This window comes from Acanthochromis polyacanthus, chromosome 3 (genome assembly GCF_021347895.1).
Source record: "Acanthochromis polyacanthus isolate Apoly-LR-REF ecotype Palm Island chromosome 3, KAUST_Apoly_ChrSc, whole genome shotgun sequence".
Taxonomy (NCBI): domain Eukaryota; kingdom Metazoa; phylum Chordata; class Actinopteri; family Pomacentridae; genus Acanthochromis; species Acanthochromis polyacanthus.
This window is the reverse complement of record NC_067115.1, coordinates 31,226,399-31,247,792: the sequence shown is the minus strand read 5'-3', so window position 1 is coordinate 31,247,792 and position 21,394 is coordinate 31,226,399. Positions and strand designations below refer to the sequence as shown.

Here is a 21,394-nt window from a genome sequence, read left to right as displayed (position 1 = left end):
ACACATGGAAATATGTAGTAAACAAAGAAAGTGTGAAATAAGTCAAAACATATTTTATATTTTAGATTCTTCAAAATGGTCACCTTTGCTTTGATTACTGCTTTCCACACTCTTGGCATTCTCTCCATGAGCTTCATGAGGTAGAAGCTGAAATGGTTTTCCAACAGTCTTGAAGGAGTTCCCAGAGATTCTGAGCACTTGTTGGTCCTTTTGCCTTCACTCTGTGGTCCATCTCATCCCAAACCATCTGGATTGGGGTTAGGTCAGGTGACTGTGGAGGTCAGGTCATCTGATGCAGCACTCCATCACTCTCCTTCTTGGTCAGATAGTCCTTCCACAGCCTGGAGGTGTGTTTGGAGTCATTGTCCTGTTGAAAAATAAATGATGGTCCAACTAAATGCAAACCGGATGGGATATCATGTCACTGCAGGATGCTGTGGTAGCCATGCTGGTTCAGTGTTCCTTCAATTTGGAATAAATCCCCAACAGTATCACCAGCAAATCACCCCCACACCATCACACCTCCTCCTCCATGCTTCACGGTGAGAACCATGCATGTAGAGACCATCCATTCATCTTTTCTGTGTCGTACAAAGACACAGCAGGTGGAAGAAAAGATCTGAAATTTAGACTCATGAGACCAAAGCACAGATTTCCACTGGTCCAATGTCCATTCCTTGTGTTTCTTGGTCCAAAAAAATCTCTTCTGCTTGTTGCTTTCCCTTAGTGGTGGTTTCTTAGCAGCTGTTTGACCATAAAGGCCTGATTGATCAGTCTCCTCTGTCTACTCTTGGTCTTCCTTTCCTGCGGTGGTCCTCGTGAGCCAGTTCCATCATCTCGCTTGATGGTTTTTGTGACTGCACTTGGGGATACATTCAAACTTTTTGCAATTTTCCAGACTGACTGACCTTCAGTTCTTAAAGTAATGATGGACTGTGGTTTTTCTTTTCTTAGCTGATTGGTTCTTGCCATAATATGGATTCTAACAGTTGTCAAATAGGGCTGTCAACTGTGTACCAACCTGACTTCTGCACAACACAGCTGATGGTCCCAACCCCATTAAGAAGGGAAGAAATTCCACAGATTAAAGTTGAGAAGGATCACCTGTGAAGTGACAGGGTTCTTCGGCTTCGTCCCATGGTCAATAAACATGCTCAGGATAACTGGTGATTCTAAATTGTCCGTAGGTGTGAATGTGAGTGTGATTGTTTGTCTCTATAGGTAGTCCTGTGACAGACTGGTGACCAGTCCAGGGTGTTCCCTGTCTTCACTCTAAGTCAACTGGAATAGACTCCAGCCCCCATGACCCTAATAAGGATTAAGCGGTGTATGGATGATGGATGTTCGATGAGGAGACATAGTGGCACCAACACTGAGCTTTGGTCGGCACAAACACGCAAAAGAAGAAATAACTAACAGTATTTGAAAAAACTTAGATCTAGGACAAACATCTGGCTGGGAGCCATAGAAGACTTTTTATTTGGAGAAAGAAATCTTTGAAATCACTCATTTTTAAAATTCAATTAATTCATTGAGTACGACATCTAAGTTCTCAGAAAAAGTTAAAATCATGCCTTTAGTCTTTTTATACATAAAAGATGTATGTTTACGATGACAAGTGTTTTTTTTATAAAATGACTGTTTCTTCTTCTGACATATTTAACCTCTGTTAAAGAAATATTAATGTAGAAAAACAATTATCATCCGTCTCAATAAAACACAAAACAGAGAACAGAAAAAAAGGCATAACACAGTACGTTACAATGCGCTGACATGGCTTCAAAGCACACATATTACAGTACTGTACAAGGGTCCGCCTCAGACAAAATGCACCAAAACCACTTCCACTGCTGAGGATAGATCAAACCTCTGAAACAGCTCAACACTGCTTATTTACCAAACCCAGACCACAGCGCGGCGTTGGCAACTGGCTAATGAGGTAAATATTTTCAAAAAAAAAAAAAAAAGAAAGCACCAAAGTTTTGGCGGTAAAATTTCTATATAGCTTATAACTGACAGCGAGTTGGAGGAGTTTCAGTCCAGCTTCACTTTAACTCTTTTTAAACCACAACACTGGAGAAACAAACTACTGAGTCTGCAAGTTAGTTTGCAACGTTCAGAAGCCAACGCTCGCACGCTGCCAGGCCTGCTCTGTGTAAATAAGCAGCTTTTTTCCACATTGAAGTGGGACATTTTATGTCAATATTTATAGTGAAGTCAAGGCAGAAAGAATTTTAATCTTAGCTGGATTCACTTTTTTTTTTCCTTTTTTAAATGAAATGAAGTCTCGATTAAAGTGATTTTTTTGTCAAATTATTTCATCACTCGCAAAAATTCTCAAAGCTCAAAATTTCTCAAATATTAGGGAGGTCCACTTATAAAATCATGGCAATTAGAAGGCTCTTACAAAGTCGAAGAAAACTACTGGATATTATATAATGCTTCGACTAACAAACACTGAGGAAAATGAGCAAAAAGCAGGGACACATTAGGTCTTTTTAAAAAACACCTTTAAGGTGTTAAAAAAAAAGTAAAATAAAAAACCAATCTTAGGCCAAATACTTTAGGGGACAACACCACCTAGGTCTCAGTAACATGATGTGCAAACTTAATTGTGCATAGAGATCAAATCGTCATAAATATTAATGTGATAATTTACATTATCACACGTTCGACGTTGTCCAAATTTGAAGGGGTGATTGTACATTTTCATGATTAATTTAGTTTTACTAAAAGGTTGAAAAGTTGTTTTTTTATAGTGCCATGAAAAAAGCTTTTATTTTTTTAAGCAACAAACACTTCCCATTTATTATTAACCAGAGCCCCAAAAGACAAACACAACCAAACACTCAATAAAAATCCTGATAATAGTCACTGATTTGTCATAGTTATTCATCCAAGTTTAACCTCCTCCGAATGGCTCTTTCTCTTGAAAAGACTTTTTTTTTTAATGCTCTCCCTTATTTCTGCATCAAAGAATCACATGAGCAACAAATAACAAACTGAGCGTTATAGTGATGTACAGGAATTTTACACAGAATTACTTTAGCAAGCTTTCAAAAGTAAATGGATCTATCGTAGCTTTAGTTTTCACGGTTTCTTCGTTTGATGTAGCTTAAAAGATGTGAAGCATAATGCCTGTCTTTGGACCACCGAGGTAATTGTAGGTGTGTGTGTGTGTGTAAAACATGCCGAAATGTTTCCCAAACATTTCAAATGAGAAAATAGTGTCCCTCTGAGCCGTCAGGGGCTCATCCTGGTTCGAGGTATATGATCCTGGGGCCGAACGGTGGCGCCTGTGGAAAATGTTACAAAGCGGTCTGATGGATGATGGTGAATTTCATTCACGCTGCTGTGCATCCCGCCTCCTTCTCCTCCTACCCCACCCCACCTCCCTTTCCCTCCCTCCCCTCCCTACTGCTGCAGTCTCACTTGACTATTTTTCTTCCCCGTCGATTCATTCATCAACAATCTTCTTTGTCGCCCTCATCCCCTCCTAAATGATGCCGGGTTCCATTCACATTCAATTCACTTATTTCAGGAGGTCCTTTTCTAAATCTCAAATATACCAAAAGGTGCATTCAAAGGTCGTTAACGTTAGCTGTCCAACTACACATAACTGGCTGTACATGTTGCTTAAACAACACTACCATTCAAAAGTTTGGGGTCACACAGACAATTTCATGTTTTCCATGAAAATGCACACTTTTATTCATGTGCTAACATAACTGCACAAGGGTTTTCTAATCATCAGTTAGCCTTTCAACACCATTAGCTAACACAATGTAGCATTAGAACACAGGAGTGATGGTTGCTGGAAATGTTCCTCTGTACCTCTGTGGAGATATTCCATTAAAAATCAGATGTTTCCAGCTAGAATAGTCATTTAATACATTAGCAATGTCTAGACTGTATTTCTGATTAATTTATTGTTGGAAAAAAAATATTTTCTTTCAAAAATAAGGACATTTCTAAACGACCCCAAATTTTTGAACGGTAGTGCATGTCTGTAGGATTTGGTAAAAATATCCATCGGTGCACTTCATCAGAAAAACAGCAGCTCTGTTAAAGAGTAAAAACTGAGGCATTGTTTACACAGGCAGCCTTTTGAGCTCAAGTGAATATGTGCACATAAAATCTCAGAACTTCTCAGAAAGGTGGCGGTGTCATCAATGCTGCTGTTTTTACACGATGCAGGGAACCAACAAAATGGAGGAGAGGAGCACAAACTTAACCGAATAGAAAATGAAAATAATAATATAAACTGAATATTAAATCTCTGAGCTCCGGCTGACACCAACGGCTTTGACTGTCCTGTTATTGACTTAAGCGACCATCATAAGCACCAAATGCTGGCTTTGTCGCTCTTCATACCATGTCATGTACAATATGTTGTTTTATCTTTGGCAACTGACCTATTTTCTCTATGTTGAAAACCACCTTCATCCCTGTTAACCCTGACTGAGGTTTTAGTTTTGGTTGACTCGCACAAAGAAAGCCCGACTATATTAAACTGGTACAGTCCTCTAATCTGCTAAATATTGTGAACACTACAAAAGTTGCCCCGTAAAAAATATCTGAAGTGATGACATATAAATCAGTAAAACTTCTAATACTTTCTTTAAGAACATTCACAAAAAAAATCCAGCAAATTCCCTGGATTTTGGTTGATTTTTTTGTGAATGTTCTTAAGAAACATTTTCAACATTTTTTTTGTCACCAAAAATGTTCAAGGATTTCTCAAAGTTGTTGAAAATGTGGACATCAGAAGTTTCACTGTGAAAATATATATTTTTTTCTCCACATTTTCAAACTTTAAAACGGGTAAATTTTGACCCACAGGACGACATGAGGGTTAAAATAGAAGCGCTCCGTCAAATTTAAATCCCCTTTTAATTTATTGATTATAGGTCTGAGTCTGTATCAGATGAAGTCTGAGTCCGGACTAGTTAGTGACGTTGGGTCTAGTATGTAGTGGATTAAACGAAGCCTCGATTCTGAGAATTTTGCCACAAGGAATTTTAGTAAACGATTAACTCGAGGAATTGTTTCAGCATTAATATCCGTATTTTAAATCAAGCAGTTCACTATTTACTGTGGAGTAGACTTAAAATGTGGTGAGTCGGTTTAAACCACTGGTCAGATGTGCTGAAGAACTTACACTCCCACCTGCAGCCTTTGAAATGAAGCAGTTATCAAAGGGAAAACTGTGATTTCTATAAGAAATCAAACAACTGTTCACTCCTAACCTAACCCTGACATCAAACTGACCTTGTAGGACTTTGCCTTAAGTTGGAAACATCTTAATATGAAAACTGGTGGAAGCAAAATAAACGAACGACATGAAGCAGGACTATCTGATCTGTGCTCGAAGTGCTGAGTCTTTACAAGACTTTTGTCATGTAAAACTGTTTACATTGGACCACACTGATCAGCTTCATTAAATGAATCTTTAACTTACTCACTGAAATTTAATTTGAAAAATATTTTTTCTTTGTAGACTGAAGGCTCCACTGGTTCCACGGTGCAATACTTATGGCTGATTCAGGCCATCAGCTATAGCTAGCAAGCTAGCTAGATAGCACTACTTTGCAAGGGCTAGTTTTCACTGACATACTAAACTGGTCAAGTATATAATTAATATACATATGCAAGTATCAGAATCAGAAGGAGGATAATAAAAAAAGCTGGACAACAAACATGTTAATAATAGTAATGCTAACTGACATTTTCGCGCTACCTTGCTAGTACACAAGAGGCAGCAAAATATGATGATAAAATCCTTAAAAATAAATTCTTTATGCTATGGCTCCTTTTAGAATTGCTTCATCTATTAGTTAGGACAACATTTTACTCACGTATTTGCCGATGTCTCCAACAAAACCATTTGCTACAACCGTCACATGAGCTCGTTGCTCCTGTTATTTTCATGGTTGATTTATAGGACTTAAAGGTTCGACGAGGAGAATCGATTGAATTAAATGAATTGAGAGTGAATCAAACCTTGCACAATGCCCGCCCCACCCACCCCTAACATGCAACTCCTTTTAACACCAATCTTCATCCCACCCCCCACCCCCACCTCCACCTAGAAACGCCACACCCTCCCTCCTCCTCACCCAAACCCGGCTGTTTTCCTAACCTCTTTGGTGAGTCTCTGGTCTCTTTGAAACAGGGTTCCTACACATTTCAAGACTTTTTCTGGATGGCTATTCGATGAGGCGTGTGATTGCTAGCGATGCTGCTCTACAGCTGATGATTAATCCTCACGGCAACAAATGTCACAACACAGGAAATGACAGTAGGGCTACAACTATTTACGACGGGTTTCCAGAAAAGGAATCTTTTTTTCTCCTCTCAAACTTTCCCAGGATTTTTGTGCAATTCCAAAACACTTTATACATTTACAATATTTTCAAACTTAAAAGGCCTTCCAGCCCTGTGTAGGAACCCTGATTGAAGGTGGCTTTAAGCTAAAAACAATGGGGACCTGTAAGCGCTCTTCCACCAGAACAAAAGATCAACAAGGCTGTTAGGACCAAATAAGTGTTGGTTCAAGGAATGGGCTCGCTCACTAACCTCCCCTTCTCTCCCCTTTAACTTTTCATCGCTCTCTTTCTAGGTGGAGGAAGCTCCATGGCTGGGCATGTTGGCCATGCTACCAACCATGCCAGCCGCGCCAGCCATACCTGAGGGCCCTCCCATAGCTGGAGGACTGTGCTTGGTAGGTGAGGTCATGTCGGCTCCACGCCCTTGGCCCTGGCCCGGGGTCTGGGGGGCGTGGTGGGCGTGCTGCAGGGCATGGCGCTCCAGCAAGGTGCGGTGGGTGAAAGCCCGGTGGCACACGTTGCACTGGAAGGTGCGCTCAGCACGGTGTGTGCGCATGTGCACGTTGAGGGAGCTTTTCTGGGTGAACCGCTTACCGCACATGGTGCACTGGAAGGCCCTGACGCCAGTATGCACCACCATGTGTTTGAGGAGGTAGTCCCGCAGGGAGAAGGAGCGCCAGCAGATGGAGCACTGATGAGGTTTCTGACCTGGAGGGGCAGGCAGGTAGGAATTTGTTTTTCCATCTTCATACATCATAGCTCATATGTGAAAGTAAAATGAACCATAAGCTTTTAGAAGATCATTTATTATCTGTTTATTCATTTTATGCACATGTACCTCTGCAGCTAAGCTTAATTACTCTGTCAAGGAACTCAGTGGAGTTCTGTGACGATCGGTGTTGGTTTGTCTGTCTGTCAGCAACATTACTCAAAAACGGACTCACGGATTCAGAGGAAGTTTTCAGGGAAGGTCAGAAATGACAGAAGGACCAAGTGATTAGATTTTGGGAGTGATGCAGCTCATAGTCTGGATCCACAGATTCATTAATGAGTTCTGCATCATTGTGAGATAGCGGCACTGTAACTATGCTAACTAGTAAACACTACATCAGCTGCCTGCTGACGATCACATGATCGCAACCCTACTACAAATCTGCTACAGTGGAATTATCAGGACTTATCTGTCAGAAATGATACAAGGAACAATTGATTAAATTGTGGGGGTGTTTCTGAGTCCCATCAATTCCTGCAACCCGCTACATATTTAGGTCATGCGATTTGGTATCCGTACATAACGTACACGTGCATAACACACACCTGTGCTCAGCACAAGGTCATTTTGTTTATGGGTACATCTATGTTAAATAGATACAGTCTATGTTGAACCTTTTCAATATTTCAGCTGTCAGAAATGATACCATGACTGACAAATATTGCACTGTGCTCTACTTTGCGTGTCAGCCCCAGAAAAGTGCATCCAAATGCTGCTACGTTTCCTTTGACTCCGGATCATTTTATGTTTTCTTTTTTCCCGTTTCCAATATCTCCTCCTCCCTGATAAAGCAGTAAATGTAGCTATGCTTTAGTCTCCAGTCAGTCGGACTCGGGCGGGGCTCACACTCCTCCTCTAAGCTAGCTGCACATAGAGCTGCGTTCATGTGAATGAAGCATGGACAGCTCAGACTCATGGGGAACACAGGTGACACGTGAAGAAAGCATTAGCAATTTACACATACGAACAGCTTGGAACTGCTAACCGGTTCTCACCGTTCACTTAAAAGAGCCGTTCAAACAACTGATTCATTCACCAACGTCTGTAGCTACCAGTAGCCTTTGAGTGTCACAGTGAATTGACTTTCTTTTTCTTCATTACTATTATTAACTAGTAAACATATAAAACATCCTTTCCTTCACCATTCACTCTTATGACTGATTGTCTGTGATGCATTTGCAAAGGACCATCATAAAACCAGCATGTTGGCCTTCGACATCCTGAGCTGCATCCACAATGCCTGCAGGAAATTAATGTTTTCATAGCCTAGCCGGCTGGATGAGCTTGACCTCTGATTGCACCACAACTTCCCTTCAAAATCAATGTTTCGATTGCGGATTCATTTGCTCAACACAAGTGTATAGTGTCAAATACGCCACTGTGTATTATCACTAAAACGTTAAATCATTCAGATCTGTGTGAGCTTGCAATAGTCATGTCATTTCTAATTTGAACAGAAAGGTCCTTGCTCTTAAAATTACAAACTGTTGAGTTTTACTACATTAAGAACACAGACCACAAAGCAGGAACTCATCGCAACAAATGTCAGTCGCCTTCATGACTGAAAGGTGCATCATTCATCTTTTATCCATCATTTTTTCGACACTTTGAGTGTCCGAGCAGCACAGTGGCTTGGTGGCTCTCTCTGCTTGGGTCATGACTGGATCTTCAAGAAGCTTGAAAATTTTTTTGTATACAAATTTCAACGGCATTATGCAAACTATAAATATTTTATTTCTTGACTTGGAGAACAAACACTGCCAGAGAATGACTAAAGAGCACTCTGGACATAAGTGGCTTGAATTATGCTAATCTTAACAGCAGCAGCAGCTAGCCGCCACGCAGACTGCCCTATTCCTTAAATATGGGAGTAACTGTGCAGACGTTCTCATAGCGATAGACTCCGCTGTTCACATAAAAAGTGACAGAAACGGTTGCGTAACACAGAAAGAAGAGTGAGACAGAGAGAAGTTTTTGCACCTACGCATAGCTGGCCAATCACTGTGTGAGGTGAACCTACCAGAGTGGATGAACATGTGCTTGCTGTAGTTCTTCCTGGAACGTAAAGATTTGCCACAGTGCATGCAGTCGAACGAGGTCTCGGATCCCTGGGATGAAGGGGATGGCCCAGCGGAGCAAGAGGAGGTGGAGGGCGGCGGGGCCGGGGTCATTGGAGTGGGGGGCGGAGCCTGCTGACTGGGCTCAGTCCCCGCCATGCTGTCAATCCCACCCATGGGCCCACCGACATAAAACGGAGCTGGCTGCGACTGGCTCACTGGGTACTGAAACAGAAGCTGTGGAGGAACGCAGTATAGACCGTCAGTTCTGACCAACTTTAATAAATGATATTAAGTTTAGCTAATATAGAGCAATTTTAACTAATGTAGAGCAACTTCAACTCATTTTAGAGCAACTTTAAACAATACAGGGGCAACTTTAACTGATACAGAGCAATTTTAGCATTTAATATCAACTTCTGCTAAGATGGAGCAACTTTAACTTCAATAGAGCGACTTTAATTGTTACAGAGCAACTTTCACTAATATGGAGCAACTTTAGCTAATGTAGAGCAACTTCAACTCATTTTGAGAAACTTTTAATCATTTTTGAGCAACTTTAACCAATAATATTAACTTCAGCTAATACAGAGCAACTTCAATCAATATCAAGTTTAGCTGATATAGAGCAACTTTAATAAATAATATCATGTTTAGCTAATATAGAGCACCTTTAACCCTTTAAGCTTCAGTCAATTCCAGCCGTTTTCAGTACAAAAAAATTGCTAATATTCTATTTTTAAATTAAAAAAATTACGAAAAATACAGGGAATATTGGATGGGCATCACGAGGTGCATTTCCTTGAAAATGACCGATTCGTGGATTTTATACAGACTTCAAGACATGTTTTGGATAAAATAGTTTACTGGCTTGTGTCATCTGGATGTTAAAGCTTGGATTATGGCCGTTTTTTGTGGAATCTTTTTTTTGTGTGTAATAACGAACCCGGAAATGTGAGTCGCGCTGTGTGCGTTGAAGCCGTGTATAGAGAACGGATGGATGGATATTCGTTTTTGTCGGACAAATGTGTTCTTCTCACCCGCTGTGGTAATCGCATCTGAAAGTGGTTTATACCGGCGGATTCATGAGAATCTAAGCTTTCCATCGGCGTATAGTGTTTGTATAATCGTGTTTGCAGCCGTCGGACATTCTTGAAATTCCTATGCAAATTAGTAAGTGTACCGCCGGCGGTACACTGAAGCTTAAGGGGTTAATAAATAATATCACGTTTAGCTAATATAGAGCAACTTTAACTCATTTTTGAGCAACTTTAATTCATTTTTGAGCAACTTTAACCATTAATATCAACTTCAGCTAAGATGGAGCAACTTTAACTTCTATAGAGCGACTTTGTTAGAGCAACTTTCACTAATATGGAGCAACTTCAGCTAATGTACAGCAACTTCAACTCAGTTTTGAGCAACTTTAATATCGATCAACTTTAACCAATAGTATCAACTTTAGCTCATATAGAGCAACTTAGAAAATTCGTGTGCAATTATGTTAGCACATGAATAAAAGTGTGAGTTTTCATGGAAAACATGAAATTCTTTGGGTGACCCAAAACTGTTGAACAGTTTAATTAGCTTTGTGCTTTTTTTGCATGCAGTATATCCATTCACGTCTATACAGTATATACGCAGGCTTTGTTTTGTTAATGTGTCTTTAGAAAAATTTAAGATAAACACAATAAAATTGATATTAATACTGTACAGCAACTGTTTTACACATTTATTCAAAATCCACTAAATGTCAGTTGACATTTTGTGTGCACACTGTCTGCCAGTATTATTCACTTGTGTATTGTTTAATGTAATTTGAATTAACTGTACTGTAATGCATTAATTTAATGAGTTACTAGTCTTTTTAATCTTTACTTCAATAATTAAAGCAATGTAGCAAACATGTCCATAAAAATACAAAACACGTAACATTTAATTTTTTTCACTGCTCTACTCTTAACTTTGTGTCTTTTAAATCAAAAACATATTTTTAAACTGCAGCTACAACTGTTGTTAAATTATCAAAGACAAAAAATATTTTTTTACTTCAATGTGCCATTTAACTTTTACTGCATGAGGGTAAGTTCAACCTCAGTGGCATTTACCTTTCCACACTCGTGTCTGCTCTCGAAAAATTGAAATGCAAGTTTCTGTAGCATTTTTATTTTCTAAGTCAACACACCTGTCAGTCAAAGTGTGTAGGCAGGGACTTGGAGAGGGGAAAAAAACAGTCCATCTCACTAAAGCTGAATCCTTCAATTGTGTTTCTGTCTTATCTGTGTTTAATTGTTCTGAGTTCAGTGTGTGGGTTTTATTATTTTAACGCTGCACTGTGCTAAATTCTGCCTTTTGTCAGTTGTCACAAAAGCCAGATGGGATACAGCAGACATCTTCACTAAATGAAACCAGTCACACCCAGAAAGGTATAGCAAGACTCATCATTGCAACATGATTCACTGCACTGAGTACTTCTAATGTATAACACTTCCATCCTTTCTCATCCTCTAAATGTCATTAAATATAAAATGTAGAGCAGCAACAATTATTGTCATTGTCAATTAAACCACTGATTACTTTCCTGACTGTCTGCCTAATTGGTTACACTATAAAATGGCAGAAAATTGGGAGAACATCGTCCCAGTTTGTACCTTTTCTGTCTCCATTTTGTTTCTTTTGTGAAACCAAAAGTCTAAAATACAGAGATAAGCAATTTATGATAAGAAGAGACAGAGAAAAGGCATGAAAACTGTCACATTTGTATTTTAAAGATTGAAGTCAGAGGTGTCAAACTAATTTTAGTTCAGGGTCCACATTCAGCCCAATTTGATCTAAAGTGAGCAGTAAAACCAGAGCATAATAACCTATAAATAACCACAACTCCAAATCTTTTTGTTTGTTTTAGTGCAAGAAAGTACATTCTCAAAATGTTGACATTTGTCGTTTTTAGAGCGGGACCTGAATATTCAGTCGTGACGGTGGTATCCGAATATTTATTTTGAGATTCGAATATTTGGAATATTTTGTCTTGATTTTGTAATTTTTTAAATCTTTTTTTCATCTGAGTTTTGTTTGTTTGTCTCGTGTTTTTGTCGTTTTGTTCATTTTTGTTGTTTTGTGTTTCCTTTACGTTTTGCTTGTTTTTTTGTCTCATTTTTGTCATTTTGGTTTTTGTGTTGTTCGTTGTTTTGAGCATCATTTTGTGATTTTTTGTTGCTTTGTAACTTTTTGTTAAAATTTTGTTTTTTGTTTTTCTAATTTTTTGCCATTTTGTTTCTCGCTTTTGTTGTTTTGTGTCTCATTTTTGTAATATTTTTGTCGTTTTTTTTTGTCATTTAAATCATAAAGTAAAATATTATATCATTCAGTTCCAGATGTGATTAAATGTTGTGTGGTTTATAGACACTCTGTGACCTGTAAGTTGTAATGTGTAAATGATAAACTGTGGCATAATGTTGTTGAAATTGAACTTTTTTTCCTACAGAAACTTCAGGTCGTTCATGAAGTTTTGTAAAAAGATAATTCCTTAAATGTGAACATTTTTACAATGTATTTTTTGCACTAAAACAAAGGAAAAATGGTGGTTATTTATGTGGTTATTTATAGGTTCTCATGCTCTGACTTTACATGGTCCGGCCCACTTAAGATCAAATTAGGCTGAATTTGTCTTAAGAATTCCTGATAGGAAACAACAGCCAGCAGCCTCTGAGCAACAAATGACAGGCTGCTAATGCCAGGTTTTGATACAGATTCAGATCATGCATTGGTTCTTTTGGTGATTTAGCCATTTTAATAAGAGTGCTCGCCTACCTATCCCAGTGCTCCACCAAAAACACCCCCCTCCAGCTCTAACTTGCAGAGGCATCCTTCACCCCAAGCAACTGGGATTGGTTTAAAATAAACACAAGCAATGCAGAGCTTTTTTTGCCCTTTGGCTGAATGATAGTGAGGTGTCAGACCATTCTCTAGTGCCAACGTCAGGATGTGGAGATTAGGGCTGCACCAAACGACGCGTCGACGAGTCGTCTGAGCACGATACGTCATCAAAAGCGGAAGTGAGCGCGCAATGCAACAGAAATTCCCTTCCGACCGGAGCACGGAACACGGACAAACGTCGGCGCTGCATCGTGGATACATAATGCATGCACGATGCCGCGCCGACGTTTGTCCGTGTTCCGCGCTCCGGTCGGAAGGGAATTTCTGTTGCATTGCGCGCTCACTTCCGCTTTTGATGACGTATCGTGCTCAGACGACTCGTCGATGTATCGTTAGTTGCAGCCCTAGTGGAGATAAGTCTGGCTCACGAGGTTTAAATGTGAATTTCATTTGTGAACGTCCTTAAAACCCCTACATGCACTTGTCCAGTAAAATCCAGCATCTACGACTATAGAAATCAGGGTTCTCACCAGGATTTTTTTTACAGCGTAACGGCAGGTCCTCCCGCATGCACAATAGCCTTCATTAAATCTCGCGAGCGGCCGGCCCAGATGTCAGCCAATGAGCGTCACACAGATGCTCCAAATGCTCGTGATTTAGGTCACTATTCACCATACATGGCATCACAGAAACAACCGAGACATGCTAATTGTAACCCCGAGATTGGAAACGACTCAATTTTAGACGGGAACGAGTCAATCGACAGGAAAGTATGGCTGAGGTGGGGAGACATAAATTAACCTAGATAGGCACCCAGTCGATAAAAACAAACGCACATGGCGTTATCTGTCAAAATAACAGCGCAGCGGCCCTAATCACAGTGTTAACCCTTCCTGTTCGGCCCCCTACCGTGGTCAGGAAGCCCGGGGTTAACCCCCTTCACTTCCTCAGCAACCGTAGAGGCAAAGACACAGGAGCCCAGCCGTATCGAAGAACACTGCAGCCTTTATTGTCTATAAACAGTGGCTGACCTGCACAGTACCGCCAACCCAGCAACTACACACCTTCTCTCCTCCTCTACCGAACCGACTGCTGTCTCTCTCGCTCGCGCTGCATTCAGGGTCGCTCGGACATCTCGCTCCCCCCCCCCCCCCCCCCCTCGCTCCCCCCCCCCCCCCACACACACACACGCTGCTCTCTCTAATCTTTTAAACTGACAGCGTAACGGCCCGTTACGCTGAAATGCGCTGGCGAGAACCCTGGAAATACTGCTCATTTCTAATGTACAACTACTAAACACAATATCCATTGTATTTCAAGCCCATTCTCAATCTATGGGCAGTGGTTGCTGGAAATGTTCCTCTGTACCTCTATGGAGATATTCCATTAAAAATCAGCCGTTTCCAGCTAAAATAGTCATTTACCACATTAGCAATGTCTAGACTGGATTTATGATTCATTTAATGTTATCTTCACTGGGAAAAAAAGCTTTTCTTTCAAAAAATCTGAACATTTCTAAGAGACCCTACACTTTTGAATGGTAGTGTAGTTGCTAACAGTAACTCTGAAGTCTACTACATATCTTGTCAATACTTTAACAAACAGCGTGTGGCATCCTTTTGTAACTGCAGCACTGATTAAATGCAATCACAGCGAATGAACACAAGACTGACGGCACCGACCTGGTTGTTGATGGACTGTGTGGTCGGAGGTGGAGTCAGAGGCTTGTTGACCCTTCCTCTGGGGTTGAAAGCCATGGCCTGAGGAGGCTCGCTCTGGGGCCAGAAACTCTCGGAAAACACACCCTGCTCATCGTAGAAATCCTGGAAAAAAAAATTAAATAAAAAAAAAATCACACAGAAACACAGATGAAGGTAAAGAGAAAATCTGGCAACCGTTTAGCTGGCATTCATGTTTTGGAAGAGTTGTTGAAGAAACACACACATCTAAAGCACTCGAGGCAAATAAAAAAAAAAATCCTTTGAGAAACACTTATTTTGTCAGGTGTGAGGTTCTCTAAATGACAAACACAATGTATACGGAGCCCTACTTAGGTGTAAGATAGTGAACCTTTACCTGCTCCATAGGTGTAGATCCCATCTGTCTCTGCGCTACAAAACTGTGACTACATAGAAGGCGTTACACAGCAGCATACAAAAACACTTCCTCCCGCATTCATGGGCACAAAGCGCAAGTATAAAGCAAGTCATTAAGCCTCCAGTGAAGACAGCTGGATTCATTAAAATACCAGCGTATCTGTTCTGTCAGACGTGTGTGAGACTGATGACTGAAATATGCAGCTTAAACGCTTTATGTGGAGAAAGAGAAATGCTCCTCAGGTGAAACAAAGTATGTGTTCCCTTAAACAAATGTGCTTATGTGAAGAAATTAATTAGTGTTTTTTGCACCTCACTTGTGTCTTCTTTCTCATGAGAATACGTGCAGAAAACATCCCTAATTATCTGAATTTGCAACCTTTTTTTGATTTTATCACCATCTTACACATGCATGGTTGCAGACTTCGACTAAACCTACTTGCACAATGCCGTCCAATCAGTTCAACTACTGACTGTTAGAACACAATCCATTTATCATCCGTTTTTTCCCCACGTTCTACTGAGAATTCAAACTTGTTAAGCAAAGGAAAGGTTTGCGACTTATTTATGACTCCAAAACACGCAAACACAAGAAAAACAATGTTTGTTTTACGACCAGAAAGTTAGACTTCTTGCATTTGATTTTTGGAAAAATCAAGGTTGCTTGAATAACTATTTATTTTTGCTATGTGCCACTGAATGTACTAATCCTTTCTCTGGATCACTTGGAAACTCCAGAAGTTTCCAAAAACTGGAGGATTCCCAGCAACGTCCTGAAGTATTCCAGCTTTTGTCGCAGCACACACAGAAATGCTCACCACATATAGAGAGATACACTTTGTGAATCAGACTTGTTCCACTGCATCCTGTTGATGCCTGATCGGAATGGGGTCTAGGAAGTTTGGAGGTCAAATCAACAACATGTTCCTCAAGATTCTCCAGATTGTTTGATATTTTTGCGATGTGGTGGGGTGTATTTTCCTGCGGGGATTTTGCATTTCATGTGCATGAAGGAGTGCGTTTGTTCTGGGACGTTGGTGTCTAAGTCTCATCAGCACAGATGCCAAAATCCAAGGTTTTCCAGTAGAACGACACATAAAACCAATATGATCAATGTCATTCACTTCACCTGTCAGTGGTCATAATACCGTAGCTGATCGGTGGATGATGCTATGTGAAGAGGGTAAAAAATTCTAAGAGTTTGATTTGTGTGTAAATACTGAAACAACCAGAGAGTTTAAGGATTTAGAGACCTTCTGACATACACTACCGTTCAAAAGTTTGGGGTCTCCCAGCCAGTTTCATGTTTTCCTTGAAAACTCACACTTTTATTCATGTGCTAACATAACTGCACAAGGGTTTTCTAATCATCAATTAGCCTTCCAACACCATTAGCTAACACAATGTAGCATTAGAACACAGGAGTGATGGTTGCTGGAAATGTTCCTCTGTACCTCTATGGAGATATTCCATTAAAAATCAGCTGTTTCCAGCTAGAATAGTCATTTACCACATTAACAATGTCTAGACTGGATTTCTGATTCATTTATTGTTATTTTCATTGGAAAAAAATTGCTTTTCTTTCAAAATACAGACATTTCTAAGACTAACATTACTAATGCTGAAAGAAGCCTGACATTACTGCTCATCTCTCAATCTATTTGAACAGTTGTAGACTTTCCTCAAGAACCACCTGAAGAAGGCAGGGACTCTACTTATTTTTTGTGTGTGCTGAGAACAGGGGGCAAATTTGAAGAATTTTTGACCGAGACCACGAGACGGCATGAAGAAGAAGATTTCGATGACCTTTCGGAACACTGAGTTGATTGTTCTGTTAGATGTGTAGTCACAGGCATCATTTACACCTGGCTGTTCTCTGTAACACGTCCAGGTGGTGTCTGATCAATTCATTTACAATGCTGCTTCAGTACATCCTGCATGCAGTTACATCTTAAGTTAATAGAGTGTTATTCCATATCCTGAGGAGATGTTTAAGTGTGTCGTAAAAACAGAGGCACCCAAAAGAAAAAGACTTTTTAAGACCAAACATGGTGAAATAGCTTTTAGTCATGATGCTGGCTGCTGAATCCGCCTCCTAAGCTAAGGATTGTTTTTTTATTTCAACTGCTTTTTACTCCACCAAGGAATGGGGCAGAGTTATGTGATGACCAGCATTGGTTTGACCGTCCGTCTGTCTGTGCACAACATTACTTAAAAACAGACTAATGGATTTGGATGAAATTTTCGGGGAAGGTCAAAAATGACACAAGGACCAAGGGATTGGATTTTGGCAGTGATGTGCCTTACAGTCTGGATCCATTGAACTGTAAAGATTTTTGCATCATTGCAAGATAGCGGCACAGCATCACTGTAACCATGACAACAAGTGAACGCTACGTCAGGTGCCTGCTGACGATCACATGATTGTGATCCTGCTACAAATCAACCGCTGCAGATTTATTTGGACTTATCCGTCAGAAATGATACAAGGAAAAACTGATTAAATTGTGAGGGTGTTTCCGAGTCCCATCAATTCTCGCTACCCGCTACATATTTAGGTCACGCGATTCGGTATCCGTACATAACGTACACATGCATAACACACACCTGTGCTCAGTGCAAGGTCATTTTCTTTGTGGGTACATCTACAGTGGTGGAAAAATGATTTGGACACCCCATACATTTGTGAAATACTGCAAGAAGAATCACTCTTAGAAATGGAAATTTGAAAATTGAAAATCGAAATTGCGCTCTCTAAGTGCAATTTCATTTAGTACAAGCACAGCCATAATACTCAACAAATTTGAAAAAAAAAAAGCCCTAAAAAAACAAAAAACAAAAAAAAACTGGTTCCAGAAAAATAAGAAATTTTGACTATTGGTCCATTTTGGTAGAATTTAGTTCTGTTCATTTTCCTTGTAAACAATAAACAAAAAATACATCATTTGTATTTGTTTTGTGTCTGTCCAATGCAGCCACACTTTTTGAAACACTAAAAAGACAAATATTTCATGATAATATTTGCGATTGTGTAAAATTTTAAGTTGTTCAGAAAGTTTTTTCTACCACTGCATACTAAATGGCCACATTCTACGTTGCTGTGATTTCTGATCGTCAATAACTAATAAACAAATCCTGCATTTCTAACAGTGACATATGGGGAAATGAACAGTCTTGGCCTCTCTGAGCACTTTTCTTGTTATTAATGTGACGCTTTTATATATTCTGGTTCAAACTTGACTGTATTTTCACGTAGGTTACCTATACTTTTATATATTTGCTTTATAATTACATTTCTTAGACTTTTCTCTTTTTTACTTTATTTTTAAATGTTTACATGCTATGTTTTTCTTCCCTTTTTAATACTGTAATGCACTATGTAAACCACTATGAATTGGCTTTGTGTATGAAATGTGTCATATAAATAAATTGGATTGCCTTGCCTTAAGAGCAAAATCTCTACGAGGTGACAAATCTCAGCGTACTTCATTTGAATGCCTAATTTCACAGCCACATTTAACATCTGCTATACCTAAAATGAGTTTTAGAATTAAAGCAATAATGCCTGTAACATAATGGCTTGTTCATTATCACACTAACACAAGCTGGATCCAGTCTTTGTTTTTGTCACTGGGTTATGACAGTTTTATTGGCCAACTAAGTCTGCATCACTGTCAAGAGTCACATTAAAGCTTAAGAAATAAATTAAAAACACGAAGTTTTTACATTAGAAATCTTAACATTTGAGTATGGCTTAGGGAGAAAAGAGATGAATAAGTAAAAAAGTCTGCAGTGCTGGGTTCATAGATGATCACCTGCTGTGCTATGCAGGAAAAACATCAAGTGCTCATCTCCTAAACTGATTAGATTATTCCATTTCAAATCATAACTTCATCTGCAGCACTTTTGAGGAAACTGACAGGCAAAGCTGAATCCTTTTGACCGTGTGGCAGATGTTCCTTGTGTAGTCTGCAGGGTACAGCAGGCTGCGGCATAAATCCGCTCCACCACGTTTCCCCATCTACTTACTGAGGACTTGTGGCAGAAATGCTGAGTATAAATTTAACACAATGTCTTTCTTGCAATAAATAAGGATCAAAACTTAAAATCTGCAAGATGTATTCGGGTCCGATTTACATCCTTCTACAGACAGTGATTGATAAATGACTAAAATGTTCAATATAAGCCAGCTTTAAATATGGTTTTACATTCTAGAAACTGCAGTTCACTTTTGAGTTAACGTACCTGTCCGAAGCTTGGCATCGATTCCTGGGAGCCCTCCTGCTCTTGATCTCGCCTCCCGTCCTCCAAGGCGTAGACAGTCCCATCTGTGTCCTGCACCCCTTCATCTTTCACCACCACTCCCTCGCCTCCCAGCACCTGGAGAGAAAAAAAAGGTCCGTTTTTAGTTTTAAATGGTTAAAAAAACAACAACAACATTTGCAGCAGTGGTTGGAGCTAAAAGGCAGCAGAAAGTCTATAAGAACAACACTGCATTGACCCGGCTACAGCCCTTTCAAGCAGGTTCTGATAAGTTGAACGACCTACAGTCAATATGCAGAAGTCCATAGAATACCAACAAGGTAATTACTGCTGAAGTTGAGACGAGAGACTCAATTGTGCAAAGTGCTAAACATCTCAGCGATATACGCCAATGCAGTGCGAGAAGAGGGAAAAGCATAAAAAGAAAGAGAAGGAAAACGTTGCAGCTCTGCATGCCTGAAAGCTGTAACCATAGCAACCCTTCCCCTTATCCCCCTACCTGGAGTCTTAGCGGCTGCCTCTGCTTGCGGCTGTGGCTCACCCCCCTGTCTCTGTCTCCATCTCTTCCCCGCTCTCTCCCGTCCAAGTCCTCCTCCTCGCTGTATCTGTCTATCCCCACAAGGTCGTCAGAGAGGTCAGCTGTGTTGCCGCGGAGGCTGTCCCTGCCAATGCTGTCCACGCTGCCCACACCGGAGCTGCAGCCAGCCGAGAGGTTCCCTGTGCTACTAGTGCTGGCTCCGTTGGCCGTCTGTGCCAACAGGTCTCGGAGCTTGTACCTTACGTCCTGAGTACAGCTGGAGCTCTGCTTCATGAGGATTGTGCCTGGCCCAGCGCCCATCCCATCGCTGCCACACATGGAGCCGGGGCCCATGTCGCCCAACGCCATCAGATTGACAGTGTTAGCTTGATCCATCGGGCCTGGGCCGCTCTCACTGACACTAACACTGGCACCACCCAGCCCTCCACCCATGTTGCTAGCCCCGCATTCGGCCATGAAGTTGGAGAAGTTTGCATATCCCCCACCTCCACCTGCACCGCCAACAGAGCAGCTTCCACTGCTACTGCTATCCCTCCCTTTGCCCCCGCCGCGCTCTTCTTGCTTAGGCAGAACTCCTCCAAGCATCCCTCCTCCTGCTGCTGCCGCTGCGGCCGCTGCTGCAGCTGCACTCGCCGCTCCTGCCGCCGCCTTCCTCTGAGAGATGATCTGTGTACACTCGTCGATGACCGTCTTAATCTGCAGGATGCTGGCGGCAGTGAGGATGCAGAGGGCCTGCGACTGCAGCACCACCAGCGAGCCGCTGTACATGAAATCCACGAGCTGCTTCACCGTTTCAGCGGGCACCAGCGGGGGCACGGAGATTTCAGAGTGACCCAGCAGCAGCTTGTCCTGGAAGAAGGGGCTGCCGGCTGCCAGGACGCAGGCGTGGGCGCGCAGCGAGGCGTCGTGTATCCGTACGGTCACATCGCAGAACAGGCCCTCGCGGCGTTGGGTGCGCAGGGCTTCCAGCACGGACTGGCTGGAGTTATGGAGGTGGATGTAGTGCACGGTTTCTGTGCCGGACACCATGGCAGGAGGAGGTGAGTCGCTGGGGACGGGGTGGGAATGGGGGTGGGGGAGGGGGGGCAGGTGTCTGGGGTTTTGCGTCAGCTTGAGGGATAAGGAGGACAGGGAGGGAAACGGATACAGTGCATGGGCCACGGTGGGGCCGCGTCCCCTCAAACAGTCATGAGTCTGACGGAAGCTCTTAAACTGTGGCTCTGCTGCGGGCAGTCTGGTGGGTGAGGAGCTGCCTTTGTTGTCCTGAGAGGTTGTTTCCAGCGGCTCCTGCCTTCGTTATACACCTGTTTGAATATTGACATAATTAAAACACTAAAAAGGAGTGCAAAAAGTTTAAGTCAGTGCGTTGATTAGTGATATAAAAAAAACACAACATTTCTTATTTCTAACGCGTAGGAATGTGCAGCTTGTCTTGTTTTGACTGATTTTAAAGCGAGCATCTG

General features: G+C 41.2%; 1 protein-coding gene across 1 annotated transcript; it reads right to left on the bottom strand.

Moving 5' to 3' along the window:
- Positions 1–1,450: 1,450 nt before the first annotated feature.
- On the bottom strand, positions 1,451–20,981 carry zbtb45 (zinc finger and BTB domain containing 45). Its single transcript, XM_022215234.2, has 5 exons — positions 19,893–20,981; positions 19,376–19,510; positions 14,717–14,857; positions 9,122–9,395; positions 1,451–7,037 (listed from the first exon to the last, which is right to left on the bottom strand). The coding sequence occupies exons 1-5, from the start codon at positions 20,958–20,960 to the stop codon at positions 6,619–6,621; spliced, it is 2,037 nt and encodes a 678-aa protein (XP_022070926.1). The 5' UTR covers positions 20,961–20,981; the 3' UTR covers positions 1,451–6,618.
- Positions 20,982–21,394: the final 413 nt, after the last annotated feature.